The sequence below is a fragment of the Leptonotus elevatus genome, chromosome 6 (genome assembly GCF_054856555.1).
Source record: "Leptonotus elevatus isolate MCC_2025b chromosome 6, RoL_Lele_1.0, whole genome shotgun sequence".
NCBI classification, from domain to species: Eukaryota; Metazoa; Chordata; class Actinopteri; order Syngnathiformes; family Syngnathidae; genus Leptonotus; species Leptonotus elevatus.
In genome coordinates this window covers 25,753,101-25,778,882 of record NC_141244.1, presented here as the reverse complement: position 1 = coordinate 25,778,882, position 25,782 = coordinate 25,753,101, and the positions used below count along the sequence as shown (strand labels likewise).

The window sequence follows — 25,782 nt, the reverse complement described above, 5'->3', positions numbered from 1 at the left end:
CTCTTATAGACTAAACACAGAGAGGGAAGAAAGCGTTGCAGACCAGAGAGGAGACAAATAAGAGAGGAGGCAAAAAACAACAAGGCAGAAGGTCAAGTGCGGGAAATAACACGGCGGAAAAAGAATCACCTGAAAGTGTTTATTTTGTGCATTTATTTTTATTTTTTTAAAGGAAGCACGTGAACAAGAACAATGTCCTCTCTTCACAAACACACTAAATGCTTCCACCGGGGAACAAATGCTTTTTTGGCTGCAGCTGGCAGAGGTGACGTAAGCGAACACCTCAGTGAAAACACACTGTTGCCTCTGTGTGTGCGTGTGTGTGTGTGTGCGTGTGTGTGCGTGTGTGTGCGTGTGCGTGTGTGTCTGTCGATGTCTTTATGTTCACCATGCTGTCACACAGTCACAGTTACATAAGAGCAGCAGTCATGTTTTACGCACTCAACACATGCAAAGTACAGTGGCGCTTTGAGATAAGAGCTTTCGTTTGGACTGGAATATATATATATATATATATTTTTTTGCTTTGACTTGCGAGCACAAACGTTACAACTTCATTGACTCATGTCACTTCAAGTTGGCAGCCTTTAGCAAATAGTGAACTATCGTTCAAAAGGAGGCCTTTTAATTAAAGCTGTCAAAATGAATCGATTAATCGACAAGTAATTAACTATCACGGTCATCGATATTATCGTTAAGAGCCATTATTTATTTATTTTTAAATGGTCCAAATCCTCTGATTTCGGCATATCAACATGGAATTGTTGACTGTTTTCTGTAGTCCTTCCTGAAAGAAGACTGATTATCTTCTGTGTTTAATCAAAATAAGACATTTGCAAACATCTGTCTTTACTTTGGAAAGCAATGACCAAATCGGTAACATAGTACAGCCGTTTTTTTTTTCTTAAATCAATTTGTGAAAATGTCCGGTTGGCATTGCGTAACTAAAAGGAGGTGAAGTACACTGTGTAACTGCGACTGGTATCACAATTTCAAGGCCGGGGCAAGTGTCCTCTTTTTTTTTGGGGGGGGGGGGGGGGATGGAAATATGGCCACCCTACAAATACAAAGTAAGAAATAAACACCAATCACTGGTTAATAAACAGCAATCAGAGAAAAAATGATTTTATAATACAAACTGTTAAAGTTTACTGTCTAACTAAACATGAAAAAAAGAGAACGAGACCTTGTGTATTTATAGCATAGCCTTTAGGTGTACTAGCTAGCCTAAAGCTAAAGCTAATTAGCATCCACGAGACTGGGCTTGAACTCTTTCATACTTGAAAACTCCTTTAATATGACAAAAACAATAAATGTTTTAGGCATTATAGGTTAGACGTATGCTAAAATAACGGCCAATACAGCAGGAATGAATTTGAAAGAAGACAATTTATCTCATTATTTTACAGTTGATATTAACTTACTAAACACTTTTGATTGCAGTCTTTAAGCGTTCACTACGACAACTTGCCAAAATTCTACCAAACAATTTTAACGTAAACCTAAGTAAAAGTGAAAGTGATGAACGTCCATTTCCCGATTATTAAGGTTTAGGATATTTATTTAACTTACTAGAAAATTCCCGCTTTCAATCATTTTTGCTACGGTTTTAAGAAACGAGGAACATTGTTTCAAAAATGTTGTGCATTTTTGGTAAAAGTGCCTTAATGTTTTTCAAACCTTCATTAGCTGTGTATGTGATGACATTACAGTATTGTAAAAAAAAAAAAAAAAAACTGACACTCAAAAACTGTTTTAAAAAAAACATGTTACAGGGCGCAAACGATGAGATGGGTTTCACAATGTTTGGCAAACTTTGCTGAAAAACACGACAATCCGATAGTTGGGCCTTGGCAGAGGTCTTCATTGCTAAACGACATCCATTTTGTCTGATTTAACACATCAAATGTCCTCTGGACAGAAATGTTAAAGGCTGGAAAGAAAGGAGCACGCAGCCAAGCCAACTGACGGGCAATTTGAAAGCAACACGCTCACGTTGAGTTGGAAAAAGTGAGGGGCAACACAAAACATCTTTCACAAGTGCAGCTGTTTCCTGTCTCGTGCGCCGCGAGGGTTCTGCTCCGGCTCACTGAACACGGTAGCAGAAGCTGCTGCACGGGCTCTCGCTTGCTCCAAAAACGTCTTTCTGGAAGTTCTGCCGCAGCGCTTTTTGAGGGTGGATCGTTTGGATGAAAGACTTGGACAAAAAGAGGGAAATGCACTACAGGATAAAAATTGCAATGGTACAAAAATGGATTATTTTTAATTAAAATTAAAAAAAGAAGAAGAAAGTACTCTAAGGTTTGAGAAAAAAAGTTTGAGATTAAAAAAATAAGTTTTTTTTTTCATTTAAAAAACAAAACAAAACAAAAAATAATATATAACTATATATATATTTTTTTTTGTTTTGTTTTGTTTAAAAAATAAAATAAAATAAATAAAATATATATATATATATATATATATATATATATATATATTTATTTATTTATTTTTTTTTTAATTAAAAAAAAACTTATTTTTTTAATCTCAAACTTTTTTTCTCAAACCTTAGAGTACTTTCTTCCTTTTTTCTTTTTTCTTTTAATTAAAAATAATAAATTTTTGTACCATTGCAATTTTTGAAAAGAACAAAAATTCATTTGGAAGTCAGAATTACTCAAAATTAAAAGGCCTTATTCTGGAGAATTTTAGAAAAATGTACATTTGAGGAAAAAAAAAAAGTGTGTCGCTCCTGATGCAAATGAAGAAAAGTAGTTCTTCTTCTACGACTACTACTGTAAGCGACTCAGTCATTCATCATTTCAGTCTTTTTTTTTTGTAAAGAATAAAAAAAAATACATGCCTGCGAGTATTGTTATATTATCTCTCGTCATGTTTGCATTGGAATATCCATTGCTTCTAAAACCGTGGCAACAGATGCTAACCGTTAGCAATGGTATTTTGAATCATTTGTTGTGGCGTTCCCCACATATGTTATTGTGATTTTTATTCTCCACATTATTTTGCCGTGTAACAACTCCAAGAGAATACTTCCGATTTACACCGTTCACATTTAAACTTGCTTGTCTCGTAACCAGGAGGTCGCCGGTTTGAATCCCACCTTTCGACTGTACATTGCAAATATATCCATAGCCATTATGCTAATTGACATACTTAACATGTATACCAACTGACTACGATATCAAGAAATGCATTCAATAATTTCACTGAAATTATTGAATGCATGCCAGCTTTCAGCATCAGATGACACTTTTCAAAATAAATATGCTAATAGCCATGATTTCTAAAAAAAAGTCAAGTTAGCTCAATGATTAAAGCAATTGCCTTCCACCACGGAGCTTATCTTTCAATTTATTCCTAAGCACATGCATTCAAATCTTTCATTTGCATTTCCACGCAATTCCTGCAGAAATTGTACTACTTTGTCTAGTTAGCATTATGCTAAGCGGACTTTCCAAAGGCACAAACTATGATTAAGTGTCATTCTCGCTCAACTGAGCGTAAAAAGAAACATATTGCCGAAACTCACAAGTTGGGTCACTCGTATCTCAAGGCACCACCGTACTGGAGTAAAAATGATCATTCTGGGCCAAACCCACTAAACGATCATCTTTACTAGCCTCAATGTTATCTCAGCTGTGCAGTTGTAGCTTCCAACCAGACTGAAATCATTCACAAACGTCCACTGCAAGACTATAAAAGGCATTTTCTTGCGCAGACAAAGTGACACACAAGCTTGTAATATCACTTCCGCCAGCGCCCACTACGGGTGGACCCCCCCCCCCCCACCCGGGGGAGGGGTAACCCGCTTTCTGGATATGGCGAACAAACGGCAGCCAACGTCCGTCCGTCCGTCTGTCCGCGTGCGCGGCGCTGCTGACCAGCGGCGCAACAAAGGGCAAAGTTATCCCAGAAATCTGACCGCCGCTCTGACAGCCGGCAGACAACAAAGCGCCGGCCGGCCGCTGTGGCGCTCACGGGACACTGCATTAGGAACGCCCGCACAGTCCAAACAATGTCAATAGAGAATGAATGCAATGCAAAATACGGAGTAGAAAGTTTGAAGAAAAATAAATGATGTTTTTTGAGGCAGGTCTCGTCTGCGTCTTTGGACGTGACCTCGTCCTTTTTTTTCTTGCCACCTCTTCAGTGCAAAGTCTGCAAACTGACAGAAAGCAGGCCCTTGTGCGCCCCGCCGCCCCCACGAATGTCACTTTGCCGGCGTTACGCGGCAAAAACGAGATAACGGCTTGCCACTTCTCTTTCGACATCGCTCGGCCGCAGAGACGATTTTTATCGCTGGCCGTTCGCCACGGCTCGGGCAGCCATTTTATGTTCTTCTACTTCCATGACCCAGAGAACATTTCATGTTCCGCAACTCCCTCATCATCGACCCCCACTGCACTGCACTGCCCGACCCCCCCCCAACATGGAGGTCACCAGCTCCATGGAAACATTTGATAGGCCAAGCGCCATCGACTGGCACGGATTGGCACTTCCCTCGCTCTAACTGCTCCCGTGTGCGCGTGTGTGCGCGCGCGCGCAGAGGGCTAATTGCCGAGGCCAGACACACACAGGCCACTATGGGACCCTGAGTCGTTTATTTATAAGTCTGCTGTGTAGCGTCTGGATTTCATTTGCTTTTACATGGCGCCCATGTAGAACATTGGGAGCGCTTTTTGCCAGCAAAGGCACTACGTGGCTACGCTAACCTCGCGCTAATCCGAAAGACGTTGCGAAAAGTTTGTTTGGCGGCAGTGGGGGACCATATGTTGATATTGTTTATCACTCGCTGATGATCCAGGACAGCCTACATAATGGAACCCGGACAAAGCAGTCTTTTTTTTCTTTTTTCTATTTATCTATTTATTTATTTGGGGGGGGGGGGGGGGGTTACTGAACTGTGATGCAAAATACACATGGAAAAAAAAAAAGTCTGATTAATCGGCTGGCCAATTTAATTAGCTGATATTATCGCTTTTAAAACTACATTATATAAACATTATATATGAATACATCCCCCTTCTTTTTTTTTTAACAAAAAACATTTAAACACATTACAACCTAACCCCCCCAAAAAAGATTTATTTTTAAGTCAGAAAATTTCAAAGAGAAATTTGAATATTTCATATGTAAATAAATATCATACTTCATAAGCGAAAAAGTCAGAAAAAGGAGCCTTATTTTGGATAATTAAAAAAAAAAAAAAAGTCCATCTGGGGAAAGAAAACTGTGCTGTCCCTTATAATATATGGCTGTGAGTATCGTTATATTATCTGTCTACGTGTTGCGTTCAAATATACATCACTTCTAAAACTGCAACATTCAATGCTAAGTTGCTAACCGTTAGCACACCATTGGTGCTTTGCATTACTTGCTAGCTTTCAGCTAAGTTCGTTTTCCTAAAGCATAACCTTGTTTGTTTTGTTTTTTTATTTAAAGACCCCGAGTGCCAGTTTTCACCTTCAATCCACGGATTGGGATTTTTTTTTTTCTTCCAAGCCTCCCATGAATGACTTCATTCTCACTCGCTAACTCGCCGTCTCGCTTCTGCTCTCCCTAACTGGCCGCCACAAGACTCCGCGCTGGGCAGACGGGAGTAACTCTTTCCATTTTCTTACTTTTCCAACGCGCTAAGTGAGACGGACAGGTGAAGATCCTGGCCATGAATGCAACGCGGATAAAACCGAGGAAATTGTTCGCGAAGACCGCTCGTCTTCATTACAACCGCAACAGAAAGCAGCTCGCTGATTTTCACCCATCAAGAGTGAAGTTAAAAAGTAAATCTTGAGTTTTCTGCAGATTGCTGAAAACGTATCTGTGAGCGAAACGTTCGGACGCGGGGAAAATCTCTGAACACCCCGATGGCCGGAGATTAACTGCATTTTTTTCTGCCTCTTATTTGTTTTGGGTGCAATTCTATTGTGGACCACAAGATGATGGCTCACTACTTTGTTTAACACTGTGTACAGTACATTTGAAAGATGAAGGAAAACAGGAAGTGTTTCAAGCTCATCCTAGTTTTTGCTGAAGATGATTGATAGTCAAATCATCTTCAGTCCTGCTTTTTAGGCCTACAGAAACAACGGCTGTTGGATCATTTAGAGTTTAATTCGATGAGTTAAAATGTGTTACTTTGAAAAACAGGATTTGTTTCTACTTGGTGTAAATACAACAAGTGATCAGTACACTGTTACACTGTGTATGCTTTTTTTTTTAATGTATTATTTCAAAAGAGATTAAAGACCTTACAAAGTATCAAGTATTGGAATGCTCTGAAAATAGCCCTAGGGAGTAATTATGGTATTTCTATTTGGAAGGGGGGGATTACTGTACTAGTATTTTATGAAACCCCATTTCAGCCACTTGGCTCGTTCCCGATCATCTCAGAAGAAAAGACGATGGCAAAGAAAAGCATCAGCCAGAGAAGAATACTTTCAGTCATCGAGAATTATTAGCTTGTCTGCTAACGCTCTGATCCCCCTCTGGATAAAAAAAAAAAAAACCATCCAGCGCGTTGGCCATTGCCAGTCTGTTGTTTATCCTAACGCCCCCCCCCCCCCCCCCCCCGTTTTACGACACGGCGGAGGAAGCGAAGTGCGATGAAAACAGGCAACATTCCTTTAAAAGGAAGAGAAGGTGGCCTTTGGGCTGCGCACAAGCCGGCACTTGTTCAGCCGGCGGGATGGCGGGCGCACGGTGCGACCAACTCCCCCTTGCTCCACCTTTACGCTCTGACTCAGCTGCAGCAGCATCACAAGGGAGGAAGCAAAAGCAACAAAATGCTTAATGATTAAGCAAAGTGTGGACTGACGAAATGTGGTTATTTTGGTCAATTACGCGCTCGCTGCTGTTTCCTGAGAGGACGAGGACGCGCACACACACACAAGCAAAAAGCAGCAATCAATATTATGCAGACACTCATTATTGATCTCGTCTGCATCTTTAACGAGGCTATGCAGGGCAGCCATTTTGTTTTTGGGTCATACTAAATGTATGAAGAAATATTAGATTAGCAAATGTTTGTTACGCATGATGAGCACTTTGTTTCGGGGCTTTTCGTTAAAAGGATGTAAGGTTTGGGGAGTCTTATCTTAAATTTCGATAAAAAAAAAAAAGTTAATGTATTTTATTTTTATAATACTCGTTACCTTGATAAATAATTATATTATGTAGAAATGTGTCATCTCTATTATTATGAATCATTTTTTGTTGTATTTACTTATTCTGGCAAATCCATGTCCAGAAAGTAAAAACGGCCCCAGGTGCTAGCTAGCTAGCTAGCTCCCTAGCTAGTTCCCATGGTACTCGTTTACCTGCTACGGACCTAGCTAGCTAGCTAGCATTAATTGCTAAAGCAAGGTTTTTGCTTTCTGTACCTGGATTTGCCACCTCTGATTAATATAGAATATTAATTCATGTAAAGACACTGATCATGTTGTGATTTCTCACAATAATTAGGAAACCAAAAAAAATCAGTATGCCACAATTAATTTCTGTAAATCTCTACCAATATATGCATTTTCAAATGATCACTTGTACAACATTCGAGGATATCACAATGTCTCATCACTGATGAGTTTTTATTGTTTTGGGGTTTTATTTATTTAGAAAAGACCCAAGGGCAACTCGTGTGGTTCTTGGGGGCTACCTCGCGCCTGCAGGCACCATGTTTGAAACCCCTGACTTAACCTTTTAGAAAATCCTTGCACTGTTTTTAAAATTGCACGTGGGGCCGTATAAAATGCTCTTGCCGGGCCACGTATGGCCCACTGGTTGCAGGTTTCCCACCCTTTTGTCATGTGCCACAGTGGGGCAGGCGTGACTATGGTCTGTCACTGCACGTAAACACCACATACAATAAATTAACACAAACATTTCTCCCGAATAGCTGTCAGTGGAAAAACTCCACAAATTGTGAGAATTCCGATGATTTTTCTGACACCTAAATGCAACTGTCGTTTGATCTCAAGATCAACGACATCAGGACACACAAACGCTTTCTTGCATGAATTCCCACGCGTCACACGCAAAGCAGTTGCTGCTCAGCGGCTTGAAAAGTGTCAGTAAAAACGCACCGTTATTTTATTTATCTGAAGAAATATATATATAATTGCAAAACTCAGCCGCACAGGATGCGGTGTAGTCCGGCGCAGCGTTACCGTGCTGGGGGATTTGTCGGGGGAGAGAAAAAAACTGAAAACACCTTCGCGGTCACCTTTTTAAGACACTTTTTTTTTTAAGTCCCACAAACAGCTCGCCGTTGGTCATGTTTGAAAGCTTTACTCACCCGCAAAGAGGGAGAAAACGTCCGTCCGAGCGTCTAAATCAGGTTTCGTGAAGGGAAAAAGTTGTCGTGTGCCATCAAGTGAAGTGAGCAAAGGTGGGGGGCGGGAGGGGGGAGGAGGGAGAAAAAAAACATTGTACGCGGAAGTACACGAGAAACTACTCACTCACTGAAATTGTAGATCTAGATATATATATTTTTTTATTTATTTTTTATTTCAGTTTTGTATTATGAAATACCGTATTGCGACTGGAAAAGTTTAGACACTTAAGGGGGGAAAAGATGTTTATTTTAAAAATGCTATGGAACGAGCCGCTTCCGTATTGTGTCACACACTAAAACTTCCGCCTCTACTGTAACTGTCAAAAAAAAGTTGAGAAGCTTTTACCGTGTTTAATTAAACTATTTATATATTTTAAACCCAAACTGTCATTATTCTATGCACAATACTCACTATTAAGTGTTATATTGCTTGTATAATTATAATAATCAAAGTCTCTTCTCTGGTCTCGTTAACAAAGTTCCCACCTAAACTTGCCCACTTTAAATGACATTAATGTCGCTGTTTAACAGTTAAAAATCGGTTATTTATAATAAACACGCTCATGATGTCAGTGATTGGCACGATACGCTTTGATTAGATTTATTTTTTAGACTTTTATCACGCAGCGAGACATCAAAGCACTATAAAGAGATTTGTTTTGAGGGTGTCTGGCGCCCTCTAGTGCACCAACAACGACCTGATTTGAATGTAGACTGGGAATATGCTGCGAATGAATGCACGAATGAACGAACGAACAGATGCTTTATTAATCAAAAATAAAAAACTAGAAAATGTACCTACACTGTACAGTACACTATACTATAGTTACGTTTAGTCAAATTGTGCCAGAAGTTGTTTCTACATGACATTAACAAATAAAGTGTGATGCCACGCCACAATGCAATCATTTTTAATTTACTAATAAAACAAGAAAGTGACAACAATCCAATATCCCAAATAATTCAATTTATTGCTTTTCAGGATATTAATCTTTTTCCCATGTGACCTCTTTACAGTAAAACAAAGCAAATTTGAGATGTACACACACGCACACAGAAAACCAATATTTACATCTGCTTGTGTGTCACATTATTAGGAACTTTACAATACTGAGTACAATGTGGCTCATCATGTTTTTTTTTTAATCCCATGGAATACATTTTAATCAAATTAAAATTTAAGTAAACCAAATCAAATAGTTTGAAGCACTGGATGAATGCAAATATAAAAATAAGTCTACCGGCATGTTTTGTGCACCCCGAAGGATTTGTGGGGTGGACACTTTGGCGGGGGAAAAAAGACCAAAGGGCACTATTAAAAACTCCGACAGCATCCCAATAAGCTCATCATAGGAAAACATCTGCTTATGAATTATTGAAACTTTGGATACACATAAGCTTATAACTTTATCCCCCTGCCCCGACATACTGAATTAAATACGGAATGAAATCACCACGATACCGTGAGCTCGCGTCATAGGTGCTCATCATTAAATGTACAACATATTAAAATATATACACACACACACACACACACACACACACACACACACACACACACACACACACACACACACACACACACACACACACACACACACAAATATTCATACAAATTGCAAATATCTGCTCTTCTTTTCTTCCATTTTTTACCTCCCCCAATGTGCAAGAATATAAATAAAAATGAATTTGAAGACAACACTGGAAACTTGGTGGAAATCAAATTGAAATAAATAAAATAAAATACAAGAGAAATTTTTTCACACCACTAGTAATGTGGTGTGCATAAAAAAAAAGAAAGAAAAAAAGTTGGTTTTAAAACATCCCCTTGAAATGCAGTTCAAGTTAAATGAAATTAATACATATGAAAATATAAGACAAAATGCATTTTGACTCCACCAGAAATGTGGAACTGAAATGAATTAGGATCAATGAATGAATATAAATAAATAAATACAAATTAATAAAAAATAAAAAATAAATAAATACAACACTGAAATAAATAAATTTTCACAGCATTAGGAATGGGGTTAAAAAAACAAAACAATAAGCAAATACGTTATGACACAATTAAATACAGGAAGGCAAATGCAAGTCAGTGCTTTAAAGTCAATTTAAACAAATGAAGACAGGAAAACGCGGGGAAAAAATACACGTTGTCGAGCATTAGAAATGTGGGATATATTCAATTTCAGAAATATTTAAAAGAAAAAACAAAACAAAAACTTTTTTTCCACAAGTAGTTTAAATTAAACTCTAAACACTACTAGACACGTTGTAAAAAAACAAAACAAAGAAACAAAAAAAAAGCTTTTTTGTTGTTGTGCGTGTAAAACAGGAGCATCAATTTGAAGCACAGGACTCCGAAGGTCATTCAAACAGAATCACATTGAATGCGCCACCAGGTGGCAGTATCGGCTCGTGTCTTTGTGAAGGTTGTTTACAGGAAAGACAATTCATGGAGATTTGACGATTCAAATGGCCATGGGAAGTAAGTGTCACGCTGTGAAAAGTTTTAGGGGAACGTCTGATGTTGACGACGCGGACAAAAAGGGGAGAAAAGCAGAGCAATCGAGCCAGAAAAAGAAGAAGAAGAAGAAGTATTAGCTGTGAATCATTTTGAGGGTCTCTGTCTCCCTGTGGCGCTCATGCAAGATGGCAGGCGGTGGCGGCGGCGGCGTGCGGGGCATCATGCCCTTGAGAGGGTGGGCAGACAGGGGCGGCGGTAGGGAGGAGATGGCCCCCCCCGCCGTTGCTTTCTTCCCCCCCGGCGCGCCGTCCTTGGCCGCAGGGAAATCGTGCTCGTTGTCCGAGCTGCAGTCACTCAGGTCGGTGATCTCCAGGTCCGAGTCCGACTCGGCGTCCCGCTTGGCGCTGCCGCCGCGCCTCTCCGTGGGGCTCTGACGGCCCGGGATCAGGCTCGGGGGCGTGGCCCGGGCACGCTCCCCGCCCAGCAGAGGGTTGCCCAGCTCGACGCGGCCCAGCGACAGCCCCCCCGGGTAGGGCGGCGGGCCCGCTCGGCCCCCCGCCGCCACTGCCGCCGCTGCCGCCGCCGCCGCCGCCACCGCCGCCGCCCCGTTGGCGCCGGCCTCCCCCGGAGGCAGCAGGGTGGAGAAGGGGTGGGGCAGCTGGGAGAGGCCGCTGGGCAGGGGGCCGGGGTAGAACTGGGAGGGGTAGAGGGAGCCGGGGGGCAGTTTGGGGCAGTTGTTGAGGGAGAAGGCTCCGGGCAGGTAGGGGTTGAAGCCCCACGGGTAGTCGAAGGGGGGGCTGCGGGGGTACGCGCCCAGCAGGGATGGCGGTTTGGTGTAGCAGGGGCCACCTAGCGCACACGAGACAACATGAAGGTTAAAGGCGTCCACGCGGACAAAATGGACGACAAGGTGGAAGGATGTTCAATCGGCATCATTTGCAATTCAAATTCTCATCTTGAATAAAACGCGACCGCCTTCAAGTCAAAGTCGTAATACGATTTTTTTTTTCTTTTCAAATTCCAAATGAATTCACAGAACAATCCAACTGTTTCTTTTGTCATAAAGTCACCACGTCATCCTCATCAAATTTATTTTTCACATTTCTTGCTTTTACGCTTGCGTAACATTCAAACTGTTATGACGTCAAGTGAAGTGAATCTCGGAATATCCATATTTTTTTCTCTTAAAATTTCCACTTCATTTTCGCAACATCGCAAAGTCATTCTCGTGTAATTGCTGAAGCATTCCCACATAGGTTGTGATTTTTATCCGACACACTTTTTTGCCACACAATATTTCCGACTTCAACTGATCAAATTTCAACTTGCTTCAAAAATTCACGCCTCCCGGGGTACATATCGTTTGATTTCACATTACTTACAGTATTCGCACATTAAATATCAACTTTTAATAAGACATCCATTGAACTTTTCCACCGTGTCACTTTTCACACCCACATCCAAACATATAACTTATCATCATCGTTACCGGGTTTCTGGTATTGCTCGGTGGTGCAGTTGGTAAAAGCGCATTGACCTTTAACCAGGAGGTCAACATTTCATAATTTATCTCTCAATTTACTCCATAAGCATTCCGTATGCATTTCAATCTTTTTTTTTATTTTTTATTTTATTTTTTTTAAGAGCTCAGTATTGTTCATTCGGAAATGTCATCATCATTGCTCTTTTATTATTATTTTTAAAAAAATTTTTTTTTTTTATATATATATATATATATTTTTTGCATTTCAATCTTAGCGTTCAGCTTTTAGCATTGCCATGCAATGTCTCCAGAAATGGCATCAACCGTTAGTCTAGTTTGTCATAAATCTCACATGATTTTCTGCTTTGTTCGAAGTCGAGTTAAATCTCTCAAAATTAATCTTTTCGTGTTTTTAAATCATGACTTAACAATTTTTTTTTTTTAACACGTCATTCTCAGATAATTCTTAACCGAACAAGTTTTTCTCGTGAATCTCACACTATGATTTTCTCGTAACAGTGCAACTTTTTTATTGGTCAATCTCTCAGCAAGGATATTTTCCTCTTAAAATTCCGACTCTCACAACATTACAACCTCATTTCTGTACAATCGTGACTTTTGTGATTTTTCTTCCCCTCTTAAATCTTTTAAGTATTATATATATATATATATATATATATATATATATATATATATATATATATATATATATATATATATATATATATATATATATATATGTACAATGCCCCTAATATTATATATTTTTTAAAAGTTAACTAAATAATAATTCTGTACATTTGTAACATGAGATATTAAATACAGTATCTTGTTCTGAGGAAAGTGCACTTTTTTTTCCCAAATTAATTATTTTTTTACAGCCCCTCGATACTGGTATACCTTTATACAATGTGAATTATTATTTTATTTTTCCACTGGACCCTTGTATATTACTCCCACTAGACTTTGGATTATTAATTTTTTTTACAAAAAAATTGCATGTTATTCATAGGAAATGACAGCATTTTTTTTTGCCGAAAAAAAAATAGTAACACATTTGAAAAGAAAAAAAAACACCAATTTTACCGCTTTATTGTTGTAATACGAGCAAAATGTTGCCATTTGTGTGAGCGTGAGCGGCAGTACGAGCAAACAAAAGCACGTTCACCTCCCAGCGCAGTTGACTTCCTTGCAAGTGTCGAGCAACTCGCTGCGCCCCCCCCCCGCTGCCCCCCCCCCATTCCCCCCCCCCCCCCCCCCCCCCCCGTCTTTTCTCTTCCCCTCCATCCGCCAGCCTGCCACGTTATTTACTATGCGGGCCTAATTTGACAGCGCTGAAGTGTGTGCGTGTGCGCGTGTAGCTGGCAGACACATGAATATTGAATCAGTCAAGACGGGCCTTTCTCGCTTGCTTATGAAAACACAGTAATGGGCGCCCACAGGCCACAAACTGAAGCCTGCACCCTCAATTAGGGCCTTCCTGCCTGGGAAGGGATTAGGACGGCGGGGACACATGGGAGGGAGAAGGAAATAAGACCCCAGGACAAACTGTGGAGGATGAAGGAGAAGAGGAGGAGGAGGGGAGGGGAGGGGGGCGAGCGGGGGGGGGCGCATCTGTTTACACTCTACCTCCCTCCCTCCCTCCCGCGTATTGTGCGTGTATGTGCGCGTAGGCCCGTGAAGCAGCATCAGTCGCGGACGCTGGCGTGACCTCACCTTCCCTTCCTTGGCGAGAATATGCGCAAGTCACCGGCTAAGCGGGCCTCACCTCGCAGTCTTGACTGCGGGCTGCCATCTTGCTTATTTCCTTCAATAAGAATTGAGCCACTGAGAACGGAAGCAGATTGCTGCCATACCAGAGGGGGGAAAAAAAAGTTGAATATGGCATGATAATGTGATGAATTTCTGAGTTTGGCTTTTACATTCGACAGAGCAAAACGAGCTTCTGGTTCCGGTCGCTGGCGGATCCCAAAAGTTACTTCTTCTTCTTCTTCTTTTTTTAAAGCAATTAATGCATGCCCCATATTTGGAAAGTCCTGTACTGGGGAAATCTTGTCTGTAAGTTGCTTCATGTTCAAAAAAAAAAAAAAAAAAGCATGGTTGCTGTTACCATGCAACATCCAACATGAAACACAAATGCATCTAGTGGCAAAAAAATAATCAGTGTTTTGCACTACTTTTACCGTGTTGCAGTACATCTTTTTAAACTTCAAATAACTTTAGGAATTACCATGAACAATGAACTAAAATATATAACCATATTTGTATTAGGGTAACATATTTTTCCACTTTTATGTTAATTTACTCATTTGCTCCCAAAAACTTTCAATTTTAAACATAATATAAAAACGTATTTATACGTATTTTTAAATTTTATTTTTTTAATGCTAAAGCTAACAGAAAGGTTTTGATGCAGCCTCTGAACTGAAGAGAATGCTTGAAGCAATGGTAGTTATTACAAAAAAACGACCAACAGGTGGCAGCAGAGTATAAGAGATCAACCAGGGCCATGTTGCAAAAAAGCTTTTTTTTAAAACAGATTTGTGAATAATGATGAAACTTAGCTATATTCTAATGCTAATTGCTGCTAAATAGAAACTGATTTCTTCCTGTTGAGAGAATCTTTCTTTTGGTAGGTTCCATGTTTTTATAGCAATTGAACACAATATTCTGTGGGCCTTGCAAAATCGGTCAAAATCCAGTAAAACAGTTTGGAGCAAAGGGTCTTGCTTCAGTGAAAATGATTGGGAGTGAATGAGAAGCGGATAAAAAATTAGGGAAAAAAATTGTACATTTATAACAAATATTGTATTTTTCTTAATCTTTGTATGTTTATTTTGTTTTGTTAGTTTTGTTAGTTTTTAAGAGTGGACCCTGAGTCTGGAATCAAATTGAAATTAAAAACAAATTTGAAAAATATCAAATGCGATTAATTTGCGATGAATCACTAGTTGGTTATTGACTGAGTGCCCAATTTGAATTTGAATTAATTTTTTTATGATAGAAGAACAGTGTAGTAACATAGCGAGTAACTTTGATTAATAAGACGCAAAAATGACTCGCTGGTTTAACGAGCTAAATATCACATTACAAAGTCATAACTCATTACATTAAAGTCCCAAAGATTTGGAGTCTGCTAAGAAACGAACATGCATATTTTGAAATGACTTTCCTGCTAAATGACAAAAATGCATTTAGTTCATTGCAATTCTCAGTGGCTCAATTGCTCGCGCCCCGCCCACATCTTTGTGGCACGCTCACCCACTTTCAACCCAACAGTGGCGGCCATCTTGTCGTGTCCAGTTTCCTCACCTGAACCCAGGAAAGGAAACGTGTCCAGCCGGAGCTTGTCTCCCTCCGGAGCCGGCACCGCGCCGCCCCGATCAAACAGGGAGGACGCTCGGCCCGAGTCTGGCAAGCGAGGAAGCAGGGACTGGATGGCCTACACACACAAACACAAGAAAAAGAAGAAATGAGCTCCCTCCAGACACGGTTTTGTACTCGTGAGAAAAACAATCAGAAAAAAAGTCGGAATGTTAAGAGAATAAAGTACTCATGTTTTATGCTGAAAAGACCCATTTTTTCACTCACATTTGGGTCAAATCGACCTTTTTTAGAGTGTGGTAATTATTTTAGACTCGATTTTTTTAATATCACAAAAAACGGGCATTTGAACAGGGGGTGTGCAGACTTTTGCTTGCACTTGCACTTTAAGTTCAACAATAAATCCCTCACTGCTCTGTCAGTCATTCCGTGCCTTCCCAAGAAATAAGCCCACGCACGCAAGGACTTGCGTCCTTCCTCTCACGCGCCGCCCTGGTGGTGGCACCGCAAAAGTGCGGGCGTCGCATGTTGACAGTCAAGTGTGATGCAAACGGCGACGGAGCGGAGGCAAGGACGGGGATACAAAGGGCTGTCATGGGATCGGGGGCTGCGGAGGAGAGGACGCGTTTGAGGCTGGCGAAGGATAAACGAGGAGGAAAGCGGCAAGCCGGCCGGCGAGGCGCCGATTGAGGCCGCTCGCCGGCCAGATCTGACGCGGTGACACTCGTTTGCAACGCAGGCCGTGAAATACACCAGAGAGCGGCTGAAACAAATGGAACAGATGAAGCCGGGGAATCGGCGGGACAAAGGGGGGATTTTTGTCCCCCTTCTCCCCGGATCAATATCCCGTGTCACCCCGAGGTTTGAAAGGCGAGACCGCAGTCCCCGAGCCGCCAGAGCCGGCAGATCCGCGTTTGCTTAACAAAGCGCATTAACGAGCCGCGCCATTGATGTGATCTGACGCGGCCCCGCTTTCATTTGAGATCGATGACGCGCCGAAGACGGGGGATGAGAGAGAGGAGGGGATCATGTCGTCTTTGGGGGAGCTCGGGGGGGGGGTAAGGACGACCTAAAGCCATCTCCTCGCGACCTTAAGCGTGATGGATGACACGCTTACTGTACTTTTTTCACATCACACGGAAACTTTGTCCGTACTCAGTGAGGAACACAAGTAATAAAATGATACGTTACACAGACAATATGGCAATACTTACGCCTATATTCTTTATCCTCCGCAGAAAATAACTAATATTAGCTTTAAGCTATAAACTATTAGTTGATTTAGCTTATTTATGATGTCTTCTTCGAATGACACCATACAATCTAAATATATCTACGTCTCCCCCTGGTGGCCATGGTGAGCACACCAGAAGGAAACCCATTTAATTAAAAGTCAACCCAATTTTATTATTATTATTATTATTTTTTTACAATAATATGTTCTATGCAGCCCGACGAGTCTAAATATGGTCATCTGGAGTTATGAAGCAAAATCCAGCCCGTTTTTAATCCATCTCAGGGGGCGGCCATTTTGCCACTTGCTCTCGACTGAAGATGACATCACTGATGACATCACAGTTGCTCAGGGCTCAAGTAGCAACCAATCACAGCTCGGCTTGAAAAAAACAGGTGCGCTGTGATTGGTCGTTACAATTATATATATATATATATATATATATATATATATATATATATATGTGTGTGTGTGTGTGTGTGTGTGTGTGTGTGTGTGTGTGCAGCAGTACTAGAGTGCTGTTTTTATTTATAATGGAAAATTTTATGTGTGTTTTTGGGGGACTGGAACAGATTGCAGAGTTTGTGTTAAATCTCCACTACGAGTGTCATCAATTCAGCTTTTCCCATCAACGGAGAGTCAATTTACAAATGGCAGTTTGAGAGTTAAGTCTTGAATCTTAACATTATTTTTTTACAGATTTTCATGCACCCAGGAAGGCTCAGCGGGTACGCGCTCGCCGCAAACGGCGAAACCACATGACAGCAATAGATTTTTGTTAGAACGATTGCATGAAAAACCAAAACAAAACAACATATCTGCTTTTGCCGATCTTTCCCGGGGTTCGTTCATGCTCACGCTGCGGCGAAAACCCGGCGGCGCGTGAAATGTCTGAGTACCTCCGGGGTGCAGTCGGGTGCGCCGGAGCCCCCGTTGAAGTGGTTCTGGGCCAGGAAGAAGGGCGAGTTGGCCATGTCCAGGATGGGGTAGTTGACCAGCACCACTTTGCTGAAGTTAAACTTGTAGGTGAAGCGCTTCCCTTTGGTTTTGTGCAAAATGCGCTTGTTGTAGTAATACCTGCAACACAGCAGAGGAAATTCGAATGAGGCGGGCGGATGCAGGAAGGGAAGGTTTCACAAGGCCGGCGTCAAGGTTTGAGGATGATTTTTGGGGGGGTGGGGGGGGAGAGAATGAATCAGTAAACAGCGCTGCGGGGTCGGCGCTACGCTCATTTCCCACTCTTTTGAATACGTCTCCTTCCCTTCCCCGATCAATTTGCGCCTCGATGCCTTCATTCAGTACCGCGTGAGACGTATTTAGTTTGATTCCGCCACTAGCAGACGAGACGTCGACATGAAAAATTCCATTTAGCATCAGACAAGAGACGATAATCAGAGACGATCTCGGATGACTTCCTCTTCGTGGGTCTTTCAAGCTTTTTTGGGAGTCCTGTTACAACGACCACATTTTGCCTTGATTGCTGAAGCTGAAGGCAATTTAATCCAACATTTAGGGGTTCTGGGTTTGAATCTTGGCTCAGGTCTTCCTATGTGACCAAATGACCAATTGTCCGTACTCGCCCAAAATCAGCTGGAATAGGCGCCATCTCACCTGCAACCCTTATTCGAATAATTGCTCAAATGAACAGTGTTGCCAGTTACCTTGAAAAAGTAACTTAGTTCGTTTACGGTACTGATTACTTGCTTTAAAAAGTAGCTCTGTCACTTTACTGATTATTTGATTTTAAAATTAACGGAGTTACTCTGCTGATTACTTAAAAATATCTCAGTTACTTTGCTGATTACTTGCTTTCAAAAGTAACTCTTACCTTACTGATTACTTGCTTCAAAAAGCAACTTAGTTACTTTACTGATTACTACTTACTTTAAAAAGTAACTTTCACTTTTACGATTACTTGATTTTAAGTAACTTTGTTACTTTACCAAATACTTGATTTTAAAACTAACTCAGTTACTTTATTGATTACTTGCTTTAAAAAGTAACTGGTACCTTACCTACTTGCTTTAAAAAGTAACATAGTTACTTTACTGATTACTTACTTCAAAAAGTAACTGTTACTTTACCGACTACTTGCTTTGAAAGGTAACGCAGTTTCTTGATTGATCAATTGACTTTAAAAGTAACTCAGTTACTTGATTGATTACTTGCTTGAAAAAGTAACTCAGTTAGTAAGTAGTAAAAGTAAGACAGATTTCGAGTTACTTTAATAGCTACATTCAGCAAATACCGACAACAATGCTTAACATAAAATTGCCACATGGTTTAAACAGTGACATTTAAGAATAAAGTTTGTTTTTACACAACAACAAAAAAGACAACCTTTTTGAGTTGCCATAATTATTTTTGTATTATAAAATTAATATTTTCTGGATTTCACGTAACATAAATGGGCAACTTGTCTTTCAAGACTTGGCTTACCATAGATAAAAAAAAATGTATACAATACAAAATTAAGGCAGTCTTTTTCAGCTATTAATGTTATAATAGTAAAACGCAATAGTAACAAATGTTTATACATTGATTATAAATATAACGATTACATTTGGGGACCACCTGCATTCACACAATCTGGTGGGACTGTGCTGCGATCCATTAGTTTTGCTCCATGCACAATACGTAACAACATTTAGGGATATTATAAAGAGAGAAAAGTCTGATTACGAGACTGGAAAATAATAACATGTTTGACGTTACTTGAAAATATGCTAATTTTGGAGCTAACAAGTACAACATGACTGTAAATGAACACTGACAAGTAACATCAGATCATATTGAGATTTTTAAGGGGAAGTACGGGAGGGGGTGTTTCCATGGTTACGACCCCGGTGGGCATGTCATTTTCCTGCGCCGACCACCGAGGTGTGTTCTCATGCCACCTGGCTCAGGTGAAAGAGCGGAACGCACAGGCGGGGGGTGGGGGGGGGGTGGGGTGTGAAAAAGCCAAAATATCTTAATTGACTCGTTCATTTGCTCAACTTTGCTGCTTCCTTTGTTTGAAAATATCCACAAAGAGAGTTTGGCGTTGAAACGCCTCATTATGCATGACATCAAGCCACTTAAAGCAGCACGTATGTATCAGCGGCCCAACACGCCGACGTGCGTTTTGCTCAGCGTGGCAACCGAGCAGCGGCCCTTAATTGAGCAATTAAGTGAGGCTAATTAAGAAAGGCTAATTGTGGCCCCAGACAATTCATAACAATTAGACTCCCACGACAACCCCCATTAAGAAGAGGCCACGGAAAAGCGGGGGGGGGGGGGGGAGAGGGGAGGGGCGCAAGTCATTTATGATAACTCCGTATTTGCCGGTGCTCCAGATGTGTTCAAATGAAACAAGTTTGAAAAAGTCCCAGAAACTTCACGCAGAAATCCGTATTGACATTGTTGGCTGGCCATCTCCTCTGTCAACTTTCCATTAAGATGGCCGCCGATAAAGAGCAGCAATTGTGGAATAGCAGATGTTTTAAACTTCTTTTTTATATCTTCCATGTAAACATGAGCATACAGAAGTCAATTTCACACAAGATAGGTGAACATTTGCTGCTATAAATAGGAAATAATTGTTGTGGCTGCATGCTAGCGGCAACAGCTAACTCACATCACACATTAGCCACAATGACTTCTTCTTCTATTTTTTCTTCTTCTTTCTTATGCTACATTACCGCCATCTTCTTTAGCATGTAATAAAGAATGTGGAATGTGGTAACGCATGACTAATACTTCTACTTCTTCTTCTATTGTTGGCAAATACTTTTTGGCGCATTACCACTCCTGGGCAGAAAGTGGCGAAAATGCACAGAAAGTCAACATGATTACGGAACGCGATAGCAGAGGTGATAAATCCAAGTCCAGAAAGTAAAAACCCTGCCAGTTTGGCTTTAGCCCCAGGTGCTATTTAGCTAGCTCCCTAGCAGGTAAACGAGCACCATAGGAGCTAGCTAGGGAGCTAGCTAGCTAGCACCTGAAAGTAAAAACTCTGCCACAGTTTGGCTTTAGCCCCTGATGCTAGCTAGCTAGCTCCCTAGCTAGCTCCCGTGGTGCTCATTTACCTGCTAGGAAGCTAGCTAGCTAGCATCAGGGGCTAAAGCCAAACTGTGGCAGAGTTTTTACTTTCAGGTGCTAGCTAGCTAGCTCCCTAGCTAGCTCCTATGGTGCTCGTTTACCTGCTAGGGAGCTAGCTAAATAGCTAGCTAGTATCATCAGGGCCTAAAGCCAAACTGTGGCAGGATTTTTACTTTCTGGACCTGGATTTGCCACCTCTGGATTTTGGAGTCCGAAAAAATACGGCCCATGTTTGTCCCTGTATTTGGTTATTATAATTTCTATGGATAATTTTTCACAACAGCGTGAGTGGATAATTACGCTGATTGCGACGGCAGCACATGGCATGAAATACCTCAGTGCTCTGCTCAGTTTGTCGTAGTTCATGTGCGGTTTACACTTCCTGATCCCCCACAGCCGGGCCACCTCGTCGGGGTCCTTGATGACAAACTCGCCGTAGTCGCCCTGCCACGCGATCACGCCGTTGTACTCCTCCTTCTGCAGCAGCTCCAGGATGAAGTGCCACAGCTGGATCTGCCGCGATCCTGGGCTGGACTCGGGCTTGTAGGCCCAGTCCGGGAAGGCGAACCCTGCGCAGAGAGGGGAGGCCCGTCGTCAATTTTCTGCCCGTCGCCGCCGGGGAGGAGGAGGTCGCCGTTTGGATGAGCGATGAAGGTGAGGGATGATGTGTTTAATAGAAGAGCGCGTGCGCCCTGAGCTACGTTAGCGTGCGCTAGTGGCCTCTGGCCTGCACAGATTGCTCAGGTGCGTGATGACAACTCCGTACGGGAGAAAAGTGATTGATGCTGCACAGAGCGCACACACCGAGTCAAGTGTTTGTACTCATTGAACAATCAAAGTCAACACAAAGCTCGACCAGAGGGCAGACCTCCGCCAAGGCAATGGATCAACACCAATGCTAACCCCTGGTCAGAACCAGGAAGCAAATACTGGAGTTGAAATGATATATTAATACAGAGTACTGATGTCATGCTGTGTTCTTTAAACGCCAAAGAAGTTGGAAGTGAATCAACAGCGCATTCACTCCCGAGTTTGGCAACAACCTGACGGACAAAACCAAACCTGAGATGCCAAAACTTTCACACATTGTTTAGATTATTTTCAAATTATAAACACAAAAAAAAAAACTGTCGCACTTTGACACTCTATGATGAAAATGACTCACAGGCATATATTCTTAACGCATTCAAAGCCCCCCCAAGTTTTTTAATACTTTGTCTTGCACTCCCAAAAACTTATTTTTGCTTTTTTTATGCTAGAGCATACAGAAGGCTTTGATACAGCTTCTGACATGAAGAGGTTGCTTAAAGGAATTGTAGTTATTACAAAAAACGGCCAGCAGGTGGCAGCAGAGTATAAGAGATCAACCAGGGCCATGTTGCAAACAAGCTGTTTCCCCCACAATTTGAAACATATTTGTGAATAATGATGCTATATTCTAATGCTAATTGCTGCAAAACGGAAACAGATAGAAAATCTACTTTTTTTCCTGATGAAATAAAGAGACTCTAAAAAATTTTTTGGGGGGGGGTAGGTTTTCCATGTTTTTATAGCAACAGAACATAATATTCTGTGGGCATTGCAAAATCAGTCAAAATCCAGTAAAACAGCCGGGAGTGAAGGGGGTTGCTTCAGTGAAAATGGCTGCCAGTGAATGAGTTAAGAATACAAGGTTATGGTATTGAATGTATAATAAAGAATGAGACCAGTGTTTTTCAATCTGCAATCATTGGCTGATGCTTGAAGGGCCATAATCGGGCGACTTATTCGTTCTATTAGTATTATACAAATTTTCTTGGGGGGGGGGGGGGTTGAGGACTGGAACCGATTCAAGGCATTTCCACTCATTTCACCGGAGCAGGACGAGACTTTGGAATTACCAACCTGGCGTCCAAAGTGCGGGCACCGGTGGGAGCAGCAGATCGCTGACGCAGTTGCAGTCCATGCCTCTGCAACACCTGACAAACAAACATGAAAAGCATTCATCAGTTGAGAGGTAAGAGCACACTTGATTTGGAGCTCGCTGAGGGATTTGAACGCAGTGCGCGAGCGCCGAAGGACGCGGGCGGCGCCCATTCCGAAACGTGGCCGGTATTGACGCGCAACGCGGCAAGGTTATGTTTGGATGAGGCGTTTGATGGATGCGATCCGGCGCGTCCACCTGAGGCCGAGCGTGATGCAACGCGTTGGACATCCACGCCCGCATCCATAAGCAGCAGCCGGGCACTTGAAGAGCACGTTAAAGTTTAATTTGATTTAATCAGGCGGAATTTTCCAGTATTCTTGCGTAGAGAAGTTATGAGAAGCAAAAAAAAAGTTAGCGGCGTTTTGTTTATTCGACGCGTATTTGCATCATGTTCAGTGCACCGAGAGGAACTTTTGGAGTGCGGCAGAAGTTGCTGTTGAAGGTGCAAAAATGTGGCAGGGAAGAATTGCAAAGAAACACTGGAAGCAAATGCATCGCAAAATTGCAAGTCGATACTATGACGACATACTGGCTCAAATTTTTTTCGGTCTACACAAGTTTAAGTGTTCAGTCACTTGCAATTTTGTTGGAAATCCAGAACGTAATGTTCACATGGATGCAAGCGCATATATATATATATATTAGAGGTGTCAGTCAAAAAATTTTTTTATTGTAATTAATCGTATGACTTCAATAATTAACTCATGATTAATCCCAAATTAATCGCACATTTTATATAATAATAATAATAATAATAATATCTCAATCTATATCTAAATTTACAATTATATGTAAAAAAGTTTCCCCTAATTTGTCATACTCTTGTTAACATGAAAGTGGAAAGAAATGTTAACTGAATAGAAACATTGTTGCATTTTTAAGTCTTTGATAAGTCTTTGATACAGTAATTTCATAACAATTCATAAATTAATATATATATATATATATATATATATATAAAGGATAGATGTTTGTACCAAGAAAATTCCATTGAGAGCAAGCTCAAAAGTAACTGTTGAATTCCATTGCTTTTTTTTTTCTTTTTCTTTTTTACATGCCAGCAGGTCTCCTCAACGAGGTAGGGGGTGTCAGCGGCATGTAAATCAGTAAAATGCTAATCACCACACTAATGATGTTGCGAGCAGGAGAGAATTTGGGCTGGCGGTGCTGTCGGTCGACACACGGCGACTTTTCATTGGCGTTGCTTTACAAAAGATCACATGAAGAAGAAGAAAATGCCCTCGCCTGGCCGCCGCCGCCGCCGCTTTGACTGCAGCTTCTTCTTTTTTGCCATCTTTAATGCTGCCCTCTGCATCGCTGCCTTTGCGCTCCTTCTTCTGCCTCTATTTAATTATGCTCTGTGAATTTGGGATTTTTTTTCCCTCCAGCATTGAAATAGAATGTGAATTATTAAGGTGTGTTTGTATAAATTATTGTTGCTAACTCCAGGCATTTCTCTCTCTCTCCCTCTCTCTCTCTTTTGCAAAAGACTCCTTCTCTCAACCCGCTTGTGGCCTTTGGATGGTAGCAACTCTCTCGCTTACTTTATCTGTGGTGTTTTCGTGCTGTTCCTTTCTGTCTTTAGATATACATATATGGCCTTCTTGCTTCTTGATAACTTATCATTCCTTATTTATGTTTCTGCCGCACACAATGTCACACACAATTCACATATGGTGTGTACAAAGTCCAGCTTAAGCTCATATTTGAGAGGCTTGTGACATATACCAATGGACAATTTAGAGTCTTCACCAATTTAGAGTCTGAACCTTTCTAGCTATCACTAGATCGCTAGCTAGCTAGCTAGACATCAATCTCGCGATTGATAGATCAATAGACAGACTGATAGATTAACTACAGTAGCTAGACAGATAGCAAGCTAGATATCTAGCTAATGATAGCTAACTAGCTGGCTAGCTAAATAGTTACCTAGCTCATGATAGCTAGCTTGGTGTCAATCTAGCGACAGACAATCTAGCGACAGAAAATCTAGCGACAGACAGACAGACAGACAGACAGACAGCTAGCTAGCTAGCTAGCTAGATAGATGTACAGTAGTAGGGTGACCATATTCCTATTTCCCCCAAAAAAGAGGACACTTGCCCTGGACTTGAAATTGTGGTACCAGTCGCAGTTACACAGTGCACTTCACCTCCTATTAGTCACGCAATGCAAACATTTTCATAAATTTATAAACCCCCCCCGGACGCCCGAACAGGATTTTAGAAAATGGTTTGTCCTTCCAATAGAGAATGTTTGGTCACCCTATACAGTAGTAGCTAGCCAGAGCTAGCTAGCTAGCGATAGCCAGGTCGATACCGAGCTGGTGATAGCTAGCAAGCTGGCTAGCTAAATAGATACCTACCTCATGATAGCTAGCTAGGTGTCAATCTCGTGATAGACAGACAGACGGCCACACACATCACATGGATGGATAGATAATTCAGTCCTTCATTCAGGAAAATCAGATGTAACGGGTTCTGATCAAAGTGCAACCACATCCAAAATTTTGTTCCCCCCGAAAAAGTTTGGACACTCCTGCAGATATTTTACCGCTTATTTTCACATTGCGGCTGCAACTGGAGGCCAAACTGTGGCCTTTTGCTAGCACTGTGAGAAGTATGGCCTTCGGTTAAAATGCTGCTCTCTAACCCAAGAGTCCAACCGAAGGCCGCCGCCTTGAACGAAAATACGACATTCCGTGCAGTGCAGGTCGGAACGTATACGTTTGCCCCTCGATGTGCGCCGCGGGTCATCACACTTTTCAGGCTTCTCCTCTGAGAAAGATTCCATCAAGGTCTCTCGCACCTCCTTTGCTTGCCATCCAGGTGAATCCCAGGTGAATCCTTCATTTCCTTGTCGCCGCCACCTGTTTCATGTCTCTTCAGGCACT

General features: G+C 41.5%; 2 protein-coding genes across 5 annotated transcripts in view; both read right to left on the bottom strand.

Moving 5' to 3' along the window:
• Positions 1 to 8,417, bottom strand: part of arhgef1 (Rho guanine nucleotide exchange factor (GEF) 1) — a 42,822-nt gene extending 34,405 nt beyond the window's left edge. The window contains exon 1 of the mRNA XM_086078197.1: positions 8,294 to 8,417. The gene's annotated coding sequence lies outside the window, so the exon portion shown is untranslated. The remainder of the gene's footprint in view (positions 1 to 8,293) is intronic.
• A 1,531-nt stretch (positions 8,418 to 9,948) lies between these two features.
• erfl1 (Ets2 repressor factor like 1) overlaps positions 9,949 to 25,782 on the bottom strand; it is a 112,139-nt gene continuing 96,305 nt past the window's right edge. For all 4 annotated transcript variants that reach the window (XM_086078777.1, XM_086078776.1, XM_086078778.1 and 1 more), the window contains 5 exons: positions 22,808 to 22,881; positions 21,258 to 21,492; positions 17,743 to 17,920; positions 15,598 to 15,727; positions 9,949 to 11,651 (listed from right to left, as the gene is read on the bottom strand). In XM_086078777.1, coding sequence (XP_085934903.1) covers positions 10,936 to 11,651; positions 15,598 to 15,727; positions 17,743 to 17,920; positions 21,258 to 21,492; positions 22,808 to 22,868 — 1,320 coding nt within the window. In that variant the 5' untranslated portion in view covers positions 22,869 to 22,881 and the 3' untranslated portion in view covers positions 9,949 to 10,935. The remainder of the gene's footprint in view (positions 11,652 to 15,597; positions 15,728 to 17,742; positions 17,921 to 21,257; positions 21,493 to 22,807; positions 22,882 to 25,782) is intronic.